Source organism: Bubalus kerabau, chromosome 18 (assembly GCF_029407905.1).
Source record: "Bubalus kerabau isolate K-KA32 ecotype Philippines breed swamp buffalo chromosome 18, PCC_UOA_SB_1v2, whole genome shotgun sequence".
Taxonomy (NCBI): domain Eukaryota; kingdom Metazoa; phylum Chordata; class Mammalia; order Artiodactyla; family Bovidae; genus Bubalus; species Bubalus kerabau.
The window spans coordinates 44,079,804-44,093,379 of NC_073641.1; the positions used below are offsets into that span (position 1 = coordinate 44,079,804).

The 13,576-nt window shown below is 38.1% G+C and overlaps 1 protein-coding gene across 2 annotated transcripts in view; it reads right to left on the reverse strand.

Moving 5' to 3' along the window:
* The window catches only part of CDH6 (cadherin 6), a 154,772-nt gene that overhangs the window by 15,004 nt on the left and 126,192 nt on the right, over positions 1–13,576 (reverse strand). For both annotated transcript variants that reach the window (XM_055554722.1, XM_055554723.1), the window contains exons 6-8: positions 10,667–10,854; positions 8,254–8,507; positions 1,519–1,655 (exon numbers count right to left, since the gene is read on the reverse strand). In XM_055554722.1, coding sequence (XP_055410697.1) covers positions 1,519–1,655; positions 8,254–8,507; positions 10,667–10,854 — 579 coding nt within the window. The remainder of the gene's footprint in view (positions 1–1,518; positions 1,656–8,253; positions 8,508–10,666; positions 10,855–13,576) is intronic.

Consider the following 13,576-nt stretch of genomic DNA (forward strand, 5'->3'; position numbering starts at 1 on the left):
ATGATCCTTTTTAACCGGGAAATAATTGTGTAATTTTAACGCTTTAAGTATGCTCTGTCATTGGTATCCATAGTAGTCCCTCCACATAAATTCTGAAGATCAAATTCTTACCTAACAAATGTATAATGAAAAATTCTTACCACTACACAAAAGCAATGTTTCATTTTGTCCACATTGGTTACTTATTATTCTACTCAATATCTTTCAGCCACTTCAAATTGCATGAGTTATACTGACAAAGAATATTACTGTATTAAACCATTTGATATGGACCATTTTACACTAGATACCTGAGCTAAAATCATTTGAACTTCTAAAAACAAAAGCTAAAAAATGAGCTATAACTTAGATGTCTATTTTTAAACATTTAAATGCTATCTTAAAAATCCTCTTTCTTTAATTTACTTAAGTCTACACATTGTGTATATATTACACAGGTTTCACTGTGTATAATTATTTGAAGTATCCCTTTGGCTGTGTTTTTCTTTGCCTTACATTTAATGGAGACTGTGATAAAATTCATTCTAAATACTCTGTGGATTACTTGGTGGTTAGTATTGCTCACTTTGGTGTTCCATGGAAAAGTAAAAATTTATATCTCTTAATTCTGTAACAGGGCTTCCCTGATAGCTCAGCTGGTAAAGAATCCGACTGCGATTCAGGAGATCCTGGTTCGATTCCTGGGTTGGGAAGATCCCCTGGAGAAGGGAAAGGTTACCCACTCCAGTATTCTGGCCTGGAGAATTCCATGGACTGTATAGTCCATGGGGTCGCAAAGAGTCGGACATGACTGAGCGACTCAAAAAAAAAAAAAATTCTGTAACAATTTTGAAACAGACATTCTACAGAAAGCTAAGAGGTGAATAGCCAAAAGATTTCTATACGAAGTCCTCCTTGATAAATATTAATTAATAAATATTGTGTTGGTATATATTAATTGAAAAAGTGCAATGAAAGCTTATATATAGCAATTCTTTTTAAAAATGCACATAGTGAGAGCTAACTGACAGAAGGTTGACAAATATTTGTTGTCTAAATTCATCATTTTCTTTCTTCTCGTATAATTATGTTGCTAAAATAATACCGGGTATGTTGCTGAAATTAAAAGAACTATTTCTAAGCAATGCCTACATTGTAGGTTATGCTTGATCCCCACTCCCCCACTACTGACACACACATACAGTGTCTAACCGGGAGCCCATTTCTTTCAGCAGCTTGTGTGACACTCTGATTTACAAGCATTTTGGAATCAAATCCAACATGTACCTAGACTGAAAGATGCATTCCCGTTTTATTGTTCCCAAATTACAGAACTTCCACAGTTGCCTTTGCATTTATGATTGAACCAATGTGTGTTTAGAAGAAACATTTAGTACAAATCATTACAGGGCTCTCTCCTTCAATATGTATTGAGCAGGATCATCAATACGCAGTGACGAGTTCCAGCCAGGCTTCACCAGCCCTTGCTGAGATGCTCTCTGTGGATTGGGGATGGTAGTGGAGAAAGGGTGGACTCACTGATCTCTGTTGCTATCACTGTAATGTTGTGCCACAGCAGTGTTTCTCGGTCAAGAAGTTTCGATGTAAAGATTGAACCATTTCCAGAATCGATGTTGAATATTCTGTCCATATCTGTGTGTCGATCGACAGAATACCTGAAAATGCAGAGTAGAATTTAGGAAGGTTTTCTTTGTATTTGTTATTTTTACATCCTAAAACTATTCCAGAATATCGGTTACAGGAAATTTTTTGTGCCTTTAGCGCATATTTGAAAATCTGTAACTTAACACTGATGCTTGAACTATGGTGTTGGAGAAGGCTCTTGAGAGTCCCTTGGAATGCAAGGAGATCAAACCAGTCCATCCTAAAGGAAATCAATCCTGAATATTCACTGGAAGGACTGATGCTGAAGCTGAAACTCCAATACTTTGGCCACCGGATGCGAAGAACTGACTCATTGGAAAAGACCCTGATGCTGGGAAAGATTGAAGGCAGGAGGAAAAGAGGATGACAGAGGATGAGATGCTTGGATGGCATCACCAACTCAATGGACATGAATTTAAGCAAGCTCCGGGAGTTGGTGATGGACAGGGAAGCCTGGTGTGCTGCAGTCCATGGGATCGCAAAGAGTCAGACACAACTGAGTGACTGAACTGAACTGAACTGAACATTAAGGAAGATATTCTGAGAAATTACTGCTTTACAGTTGAGGTCTTAATAGAACCCACTAGACAAGTTGTATGATTTTTGAGTATCATCACCAAATTTTTTTTAACGTAATTTGGATCAAGTTTATATATTAATTGTTACGTTTTAACTTTTTAGATCTTTAGAACTTTAACATGTGTGTGTGCATAAGTAGGATTATTGGCTATTTTTCTATTACTCATTTTTATTTTAAAAATCATTTTGTTGAAAAAGCAAAAGATGGTAAATGTGGCTGAGGTTAGTGAGGCTGGAGAGGGAGTTAGGAGATAGGCTTGGAAAGAGATTCACAGTTGGGACTGTAGAGGGATGGGCTGGCCATGAGAATGAGTTGGAATTTATTTGAACTTGATGTAGATCTTCCAATAGATTTTATGCAGAGGAGTGTCACTGTCCAACTCATGCTTAATAAAGATCACTGGCTGAATTAGGAGAATGGTTGGATGGTGATATTACAAATGATAGGCATGAAGAAGAGGATTTGGGGAAGATCAGTTTTGACATGTTGAGGCTGAGGTGCCTTAGGAAAGTCCAGGAAGCTCAAGATAAACATTTGGACTGACAATCTGGATTTTCTAGTCAATTGTCTAAGAAGAGAAGAGGGAAAAATGCAAGGAACTGAGTTGCTTAAAGGACGAACAGGAACAGAGACCCACAGGGACTAGAACAGTGCCTAGAGCAGAGTAAGAATTTGATACATATTTAAAAAGGAGTGTTTGGAGAATTCAAGGAAAACCAAGAGGTGTTTTAGAAACCAAAAAAGGACAGTCTTCAACACTGAAATTCATGGAAGAGGAGTAGACTTTGAGAAATGCTATCTTCTTTATAAATTTATCACTAGCTTCTGGAATAGCCATAAGTAAGAGGAAAATATATAATACACCCTGTTTTATAGAGGATTCCTAAAGAGAAAACTCAGAAGAAAGTTGATATGTGAAGGCTATTTCAGCTGCATTCTCAAAATGTACATCATGATAGGAGATTTTAAGATGTCAGCTCAGTAGAAATATATTTTAAGTAAATGTCTTACCTAGTCATACATGTGTGGAATTATTATGCATTAAAAAAAAAATTTGTTACTAACTTGTAAATAGTGTACTATATTCTAAGATTCTATTTCAATTATTTTGTTTTAAAGTACTACTAGTGAATAATAATAAACAATATATGTTATCCTAATAAAATCTCTTTTCATCATCTAGCAGATGTCTGAAAAATAGATATTCAATTATTGTAGGGTATTTAAACCGGATTTTAAAGAGAATTAATGAAGTTCACAATGGATACATATATATCAAGCTGGAATTTTAGTTTCAGTTTATATAAATCTAGATTTATAAGATTATATAAATTATAAGATTATATAAATCTTATTATCAAAAGTATTGAAACAGATGAAAGAGCTATTGTTTTGTCATTTATGTCATGAATCAACATTTATTAAGAATTTAATCAATTGCAATGAACTTGTTTGATCACCTTTCTTCATTTTTAATTTGAGGATGACAAATATTTATAGGACATTATTACCAAAAAGGAAATCTCAGTATTCATAGCCTTTGTAAGGAATTTAATTATTTTCTACAAATATATATTTTTCTTTCATGAAAAATGTCAAGCTTAAGACACGCTGCTTATTGCTTTTATAAGCTCTAACAGTTATACACAGCAGAAATCTTTTCTTGTTCTGTGTCTTTCCTTCCTGCTATGGTTTTAAGTTTTACAAGTAATCATATTTTCCAATCAAGCTTTGAAATAAAGGGTGAGGAAGTTTTAGTTGAAGGTGGCTTTTCATTTTATTTATTTACTTGTTTAATTTTTTTGGCCAGGCATGTGGCATGTAAGATCTTAGTTCCCCAACCAGGGATCAAACCCATGATCCCTGCAGTAGAAGTATAGAGTCTTAACCATTGAACTGCCAGGGAAGTCCTAAAGGTGGCTTTTGATTTTAAAGAGAGAGGACTATTTAGGAAATATCATAATTCTGTATTATTTTCTTTCCTTAATTGGGGGACTTAAAAATCATTAGAAGACCTAAAATGTCTATGTTGTTTAGGAAAGTGACTCACTTGAGTCACACAAAGCCTCATTTGTTTGTTGTTTTTCTTTCCAAAGTAATTTCTACTTATATTCAGAAATTTACTGTCAGTTGTATTAATTGTCATAATAACTGGTAAGGAAAAAGGTAATCAATTCTTCATGATTAAAGTGGATCATTCTGCTAGGCACCTCCTTTTTTCCCCTCGAACTTTATTGTATTCTGTGATTCAATAATTTGTCTTATGTATCCTGAAGGGAGCTTTGTGGGTCAGGAAAAGACGATGTATTTGCATGTAAAATTTTCAGAATAAGTATTCAGAGTGACATTTTATGACTTCCGTGTAAATCAAAGGACACGTGATATAAAGTTGTTGAAAGAAAATTATTTTATGTGACTAAAGAAGTAAAGCGGAGAAGGCAATGGCACCCCACTCCAGTACTCTTGCCTGGAAAATCCCATGGACAGAGGAGCCTGGTAGGCTGCAGTCCGTAGGGTCGTGAAGAGTCGGATACGACTGAGCGACTTCACTTTCACTTTTCACTTTCATGCATTGGAGAAGGAAATGGCAACCCACTCTAGTACTAGTTATTGCCTGGAGAATCCGAGGGACAGGGGAGCCTGGTGGGCTGCTGTCCACTGGGTCGCGCAGAGTCCGACACAACTGAAGTGATTTAGCAGCAGCAGCAGCAGCAGCAAAGAAGTAAAGATTTGTGCTACAATAATGATAAATTAACATTTGGAAAAGAATTCTGTAGTAGTAATTATACACTTAAGATGGCATCTAACACTTAATTGTTCCATATTTATGTCTTGAATAACCAAAAACTATATATGGTTGTCCTTTCTGAATATAAGAATCTGTTATAATTCTCCTATATAAGAAACCACTGGAACATACATCTATGTACCAATGTATCTATATATATTTTTATCTTTCAATCTATGTCCCTACATGAAATCCATATGTACCAAAGAAAGACTGGCAGAAAAAATCTTAAAATTAGTTGACAGCCAACCTAGCTTCTGACAAGCTAACTACTTCCTATAATGAAACAAATACAATGGGTAAAAGTGGTATGTGGTATAAAAGTAAAACAGATACAAAAATGCAGCCTAAATTCCCAGAAGACATTGTCTCTTTCATTAAAAATATTTTGACTGATCAAAGAGGTAATCAAAGTTCGTATTTATAAACTTCCAGCATTAGCACATTTAAATTGGTCTTGATATTGACTTATTAAGATTGTTTTCTTATGCAGTACACAAACTTTGAGTAAGAGCACGTTGTGAAAGTACTTAAGGTTATTCATGTTGTGTAAGCAAAGGCCATTGTTTAAATTCCTTGTTGCGTGTGTGCTACGTGCTGCGTACTAGGCTGCTTCACTTGTGTCCCACTCTTTGAGACCCCATGGACTGTAGCCCTCCGGGCTCCTCTGTTCATGGGATTCTCAAGGCAAGAATACTGGGGTGGGTTGCCATGCCTCCTCCAGGAGATCTTCTGACCCAGTGATTGAACCCATGTCTGGTATGTCTCCTGCATTGGCAGGTGGGTTCTTTACCACTAGCACTCCCCGAGAAGCCCATTTTCCTTATTAATAATGTTAAATGTATATGGAGGAGCCCTTGACCCATGAGCTCTCATGTGGCTACTCTGGGTTGCCCATCATGCAATTCAAGGAGATAGTCCAGTAGAATGATAAAACAAGAAAGTCTCTTTTCCCAAATATTTAAAATTATTCTCTGAAAATAAGCCAGGCATTTCTGTGTTTTAGTTGTGGGACTTGCCATGAGATTTCATTTGAACAAAGGGCTCAGTGGCTGAAAAGTTAGGAAACAACTGCCTTAGAACCTCAAAGTCTTTCATCTGCCAAAAAAATATTCTTCACGCAACAACCAATGCGATCCATTTAGAGAGAAGTTTTGGATTAGTTAAGTCTGCTCAAAGCTTGCCAGTGGCTTCTTATCTCAATCAGAATAAAATACAGTGGTTACTGCTGCTACTGCTGCTGCTAAGTCTCTTCAGTCGTGTCCGACTCTGTGCAACCCCATAGAAGGCAGCACAGCAGGCTCCCCTTTCCGTGGGATTCTCCAGGCAAGAACACTGGAGTGGATTGCCATTTCCTTCTCCAATGCATGAAAGTAAACAGTGAAAGTGAAGTTGCTCAGTCGTGTCCGACTCTTCAGGACCCCATGGACTCTAGCCTACCAGGCTCCTCCATCCACGGGATTTTCCAGGCAAGAGTACTGGAGTGGGTTGCCATTTCCTTCTAGGGCCCACAAATCCCAGTAGGACCTGCCTCGCTCACCACCTACCGAACTTCTGTTGCCTGATACCTGATACCATAATTTCTCTTCATCTGTGACTGCTCTCAGCTTGGCCGGCCTCTCCTCCCATATGCCAGGCAAGCTTTGATATCAGATCCTCCCCTTGCTTTTCCCTCTTCTTGGCACCTTCTTCCCCAAGATATTAGTGTGGTTCATCCCTTCCTTTCATTCAAAGCTTTACTCAAATGATTTCCAGCAAGGCCAGGCCTGATTGCACTATCTAAGATAGTATCCAGATGCCCTTTGTGTTCTTTCTTTTGGCCATGCCACACAGCATGGGGGATCTTAGTTCCCTGACCAGGGATTGAACCCAAGCCCACTGCATTGGAAGCGTGGAGTCTTAACCACTGGACTGCCAGGGAAATCCCACCCTTTGTTTTCTCTGTCTTATTTTGCTGCTTACACTTTAGTGTCACCTGACATATCACAGGGCATCCCTGGTGGCTCAAACAGTAAAAAATCTGCCTGCAATTCAGGAGACCCAGGTTCAGTCCCTGGGTTGGGAAGATACCCTGGAGAAGGGATTGGCAACCCACTCCAGTATTCTTGCCTGGAGAATTCCATAGACAGAGGAGCCTGATGGGCTACAGTTGGACATGACTGAGCAACTAACATTGTCACATATTTATTGTTTGCTTATTTCTGTCTTCCCCAGTTAGAATGCAAGCTCCCTGCAATCAGGACTGGGTACTATTCTCGCTCATATCCCTAGTGCCTGGAACAAGCCTGGCACATGGCAAGTGCCCTGAGCAGAAATTTTTGGACTCACTGGCACAACTTCTCAGTCTGCTTACTTTCTTCATGGGGAATAATAGACACAATACTATTCTGGTTTAGCTCTTTTCTCAGCGAGTCAACTAAGCTGTGGGTAAAGGCTTGAAGCTGTGGACTCCAGTGCTTTTGTGATAAGATTCTAGCATACTTAAGCAATGATGGTCTCAAAGAGCCATTAGCTTTCTTACAATGTAATTTACAGTGAAGGTGTACAGGGAAAATAGAGCTTGCTTACTTGGTATATATTTGGACTCAACTCTATTAATTTCCCCATGATTTCCCAGACATATATCATGAAACTGTGCTTGTTTTTATCCATGTCTGCAAAAGAAAAAAAATTACGCATCCAAATGGAGCATAATTCTGCCTGTAAGTGTTATATGGTAGGTTCTTCCACACTTGAAAAACAGACTTTCAAGCCTAGTGCCTTTTTTGTTAAAAGTGCTTCCTCCACCAACTTTGACAAATCTAAGACCTGAGAAGAAATCCCAGCCCATTCAACTGCATTACCTTGTACCACTCCCATATAAGCAATAAACTCCTTACAGCTCATTTTATGCCTTCCTCCCAAATTAAAAATATAATTTTGGGGGCTGACTGAAGGCATACGGATCTTAGTTCCCCAACCAGAGATCGAACCCATTCCCTCTGCAGTGGGAGGGCAGAATCTTAGCCACTGAACCACCAGGGCAATCCCCAAATGTTGAGTTTTTAAGGTTTATTTAGTTGCTAAAATAATATTTTATATTGTGCAAGAAGTGTAAAGGTAGTAAAAGTACTTTAAAGTAGTTTTTAAAGGAAGATACAACTAATTGGAAAAAAGGATTCATCCTTTCCAATTTGCAAGTGAATATTTGAATTTAAATCAACAAACTTATGGAAGAGACATGTCACAGAAGTGTGCTTACTTGACAGGGTTCCTGGCAGCATCTGGGTCTTGGGCTGTGACCGAGCCTATTGTCGTATTTATCTGAGCGTCTTCCCTTATTTGCAGGATGTAGGCCAGTTTGCTGAAGACAGGGGGCTCATCTACATCTTCCACCATAATTCTCACCGTGGCTGAATCTTTGAATGGACCCAGGTAGAGAAAGCGGGGTTCAACATGAGGATTGGAGGCTTCCACTTTGAGGGTGTACACTTTCTTCTTTTCAAAGTCCAAGAGCTTGTGGGAAATGAGGGGAGGAAGAAATGACATATTTAAAGCAGTCAAGACACAGAAAGTCAAGACATGAGACATTTTTAATGCAAACCACTGATAAATGAATGTGATCATATTGCTTTGAGACATTACTACACAGCATAATGTTGGGAAAAGACATGGGAGTTCAGATGCCACCAATCCTGATGAAATTGTGGGCAGAAATCATGCACCAGGAATGAAAGTTTATGATAGGCAGGAGAGGGCACCTATAAGCAGGAGAGAACCTAAAGAGGCCCCTTTTATAAAAGTCCTTATATCTGACTATCAGAAGCCACACCAGGGGCAGGTTGGCAAATACGTAGAAGAGCGTTCTGTGTCAGATGTTATCACATTTGGCTTTATTTGAACAGTCACTGAGTGTTTAAAATTTGTCAAAGAGCTTTCCTGGTGGTCCAGTGGTTAAGACTGTGCTTCCAATGTAGGGGGCATGTGTTCGATCCCTGGTGGAGGAACTAAGATCAGAGCTAGGATGGAGAGCTGCTGGTTTGCAGCCTAATTTTCTATTCCTTGTTTAGATAAAATAGATTAAAATTTGTTTTTTGTTTTTGGCATGAGGTGTTAAAATATTCCAAGTGATATCCAGATAAGGGCATCTGGCTAATTACTTGCCAAAGAAAGCAATGATCATTGTTGTCAGAGGTCTGTAGGAGAAGTTATCTCTGCTTCTGGAGACATAGTGAACCCAAATGCTTATTGCTGACTTTTAGTTTTAGATGATAATATGACAAGGTTCACTAGAAACACAATTAATCAAGATGTTAGTGAATGTGATTTAGTCGGCTAGGCAAAATTTCAGCATGAATCTGATAAGGCACCAAGAAAATTAAAAAGGTTAATGCACACTAATGGGCTTCCTAATTATATTATAGTATAAAACATTGATCTGAATGTCACTGAAACATGTTTTATTGTGTTTCCAGATATTAAGACATACAATCCAAAGCTTAAGAGGAAAATTTTTCTTCTTGTTTACATCCACCTATGCTTATATTTACCAGCAAATAAAACATTACACCAAAGGAGAGAGAAAATATGACACAATACATGACAAAAGTGAACTCATTAAACACAGTAACCAAAATTAATATTATTTTTAGCTTTGAAGCACACAGTTTATTGATTTTTAATTTTTTCCACTTTTTCATATACTGCTCCATGACAATTTTGTGGGTAAATAAGTACATAGGGGACAAATAAGAATTCAGAACATAAAGTTTTCGTGTGCATGTTCCAAAGTAGTGATTACATAGGAGAAAAATAGGAATTCAGAATATAAAATCTTAATTATTGCATTTCAAAAAGTAGCTAAAGAGCTTGCAGGAAATTTTGTTACTTTATTTTTGTGGTCTTTCTATATCTTCTCTCTTTAATTCAAACCATTTCTGTCACTGCTTGTATTACTCCTTTCCTTCAAAGCATGTAGTGGAATTTGTAGTTCTATGTGTTTCTTTGTTCATTTGCTTTCTTGCCCTTAAGAGCAGTTCCATGAGAGCAGAGACCATATTGTTGAATGTACTATTGCATCTCCAACATTCAAATGGTGTCTGGCACTGTTTTAAAATTTATTCTTCAGTTATACTATTTATTCATGTATTTTTATGTGTTTCATTTGCTTATGCTATTTACTTAGGAACTTTTAAATACAAATTCATTAAAAAGTATAGAATTAATGAATGCATAAGATTATTGAGAACCCCTGAAAGCCAACCAAAGAACTCTTACTGTAATTAGACTAGGTCTTTAAAAAAATTGGGCAGCCCAGTGATGCTAGTGGTAAAGAACCCATCAGTCAACGCAGGTGATGTAAGAGACATGGGTTCAGTCACTGGGTTGGGAAGATTCTCTGGAGATGGGAATGGCAACCTACTCCAGTATTCTTGCCTGGAAAATCCCATGGACAGAGGAGCCTGGTGGGCTACAGTCCATGGGGTCACAAAGAGTAGGACATGACTGAAGCATCTTAGCATGTGTGCAATGCAGGCAACACTCTTACTCTTAAAAAAATTAATAAGCAAGACTTGAGAGGAATGTTCATGTGAGATGTAATTGCCCCCAGTTACTTGGGGACCAGAGAAAAATAAATGCTTTCATTTGCATAGTATTTTTAAGAAATGCATTACCTTTTTGACAGTTATAATCCCTTCCTGAGTTTCCTGATCGGTGATGACATCAAACATGTCCAGCCCCTCTCCCTCTGTAATGCTGTACTCGATTTCAGCATTTTCTCCCACGTCGGCATCGCTGGCTTTGATCCTGCCAATTGGTGTGCCCGGTGGAGAAGATTCAGGGGTTTTAAACTGATATGTACCTATTAATTACCAGACAGATATAAGTCAAACACAGACTAATTACACCCCATCATAATAAAAACAAAACCCATTTTCTAGCAGTTTGTTCAGATAGTACCATGGATGCAGGCAGATTTGTGCTTTCCTTAAAATAATTAATGGTGCCCTTGTCTCTTTAATGTTTTTACTTTCATGGTTGTTAAGAATATTTCTTCTATTTCATGACTTGTCTCTTGGAAAAGGGAAAACACTTCTTGTCCTGAAAGTAGGCTTCCAAGTTTATGGTGTGATTGTGAGAAAGCCTGAACTGTTAGAGGAGGGTGCAGTAATCTAGCAGAAAGAATAGAAAAGAATTTAACCTGAACTGTGACTTTAAGCCAGTTACTAGGTATTCTTTGAGAATTTTTTCTGTCATTGCTAATAGTAACTGAAGGTGAAAATAAGTTACAGCACTTCAGAGAATGTATCCAAGTAGAGATGAGATTCCTTCACTCATATGTGGAGCTGGTTTAGTTGCAGCTAAGGATATAGATAAATACACTGAGGAATAAAGCTCTGAAATTTTTGTAGGTTTGACTGATTTTTTTCCTTTAAATATTAGTGTCTTTTTTATACATGGATCTCTCCCATTCTTGTATTTATACTACTAATTAAAAACTTTATTATATAGACATACACTTCTTACATCTTCATGTTGGAAAATTAGTCAAAGGAGACTACTTGTGAGTTTCAATTCAGGTCTGCCAGGCTAGCAGGTCCTTAGCACCATCCCTCCACCCCAAAACAGCAAAAACAAAAGTTATTCTACTCTCACACATTACATTTTACCCACCATTTACACAAATTGCCTTGGAAAGAAAATTTACACTATGACACTACTAAAGTGTGAAAGTCGCTCAGTCGTTTCGACTCTTTGTGACCCCATGGACTATACAGTCCATGGAATTCTCCAGGCCAGAATACTGGAGTGGGTAGCCTTTCCCTTCTCCAGAGGATCTTCCCAACCCAGGGGTCAAACCCAGGTCTCCCACATTGCAAGCGGATTCTTTACCAACTGAGCTATCAGGGAAGCCCACTAAAGTATAATACTTTAATAATATTTAATTCACTAAGTATTGAGCTCATTCTTGATAAGATGATAAAAGAGGCCAGTTTTATCATGAGGGAAATGGAAGTGTACTTGGGTACCTCCAATCCCTTCCTGTATTCTCCTATCCCTCACCTTGGGACATTATGCAGAAATGAGCACAGTTTATTCTCTGAGAGAATGCAGAGGGGGAAGTCCCCTGGTAACAAGGTATGGGTAAATCCTCCTGCTAGCCTTCCCCAAGCCATCCCCACATAGAAAAGAGGTTTTGGGAGAAAGTGTTGGTGATCTTGATTTTTTCATGTCAGGCTCCTGAATGGATGTTTTAGGGTTCATAAAAACTTTCTTCTGCCCATTAAATCAGAAGTCAGTTAGCTATTCTGTTTTTGCATTTAGCTAAAAGGAGATCCAACCAGTCCATTCTAAAGGAGATCAGTCCTGGATGTTCTTTGGAAGGAATGATGCTAAAGCTGAAACTCCAGTACTTTGGCCACCTCATGCAAAGAGTTGACTCATTGGAAAAGACTCTGATGCTGGGAGGGATTGGGGGCAGGAGGAGAAGGGGACGACAGAGGATGAGATGGCTGGATGGCATCACCGACTTGATGGACGTGAGTTTGAGTGAACTCCGGGAGTTGGTGATGGACAGGGAGGCCTGGCGTGCTGCAATTCATGGGGTTGCAAAGAGTCACACATGACTGAGCGACTGAACTGAACTGAACTATGATTAAATACTTGAAAAAAGTAGATGGTATGGAGATTCCTTAAAAAATTAGGAATAAAACCACCATATGACCCAGCAATCCCATTTGTAGGCATATACCCTGGGGAAACCAAAATTGAAATAGACACGTCTATCCCATTGTTCATTGCAGCACTATTTACAACAGCTAGAACATGGAAGCAACCTAGATGTCCATCGACAGATGAATGGATAAAGAAGCTGTGGTACATATACACAATGGGATATTACTCAGCCATAAAAAGGAACACATTTGAGTCAGTTCTAATGAGGTGGATGAACCTAGAACCTGTTATACAGAGTGAAGTAAGTCAGAAAGAGAAAGATAAAGATTGTATTCTAATGCATATATATAGAATCTAGAAAAATGGTACTGAAGAATTTATTTACAGGGCAGCAATGGAGAAACAGACATAGAAAATTGACTTCTGGACAAGGGGAGAAGGGAGGAGAGGGGGAGATGTATGGAAAGAGTAACATGGAAACTTACATTACCATATATAAAATAGATAGCCAATGGGAATTTGTTGTATGACTCAGGAAACTCAAACAGGGGTTCTGTATTGACATAGAGGGGTGGGATGGGGAGGAAGATGGGAGGGAGATTCAAAAGGGAGGGGATATATGTATATCTATGACTGATTCATGTTGAGGTTTGATAGAAAACAAAATTCTGTAAAGCTATTATCCTTCAATAAAAAATAAATTTTTTTTTAAAAAGTAAAGAAAATGCAAGTATTTCTTGTTGATCCATGTGTATCTCTATTATAAAAGAAGCTCTTAATCAGTTGACTGGCTTTAAAAAAATGGCCACATTTGAGTAAGTAGGTTTTGTACTTAATGATGGGCAACTATTTTCTCCTAGAAGAAGGGATTCAGGTATTAAATAGTTTTCTCCAGTGGCTCAGACAGT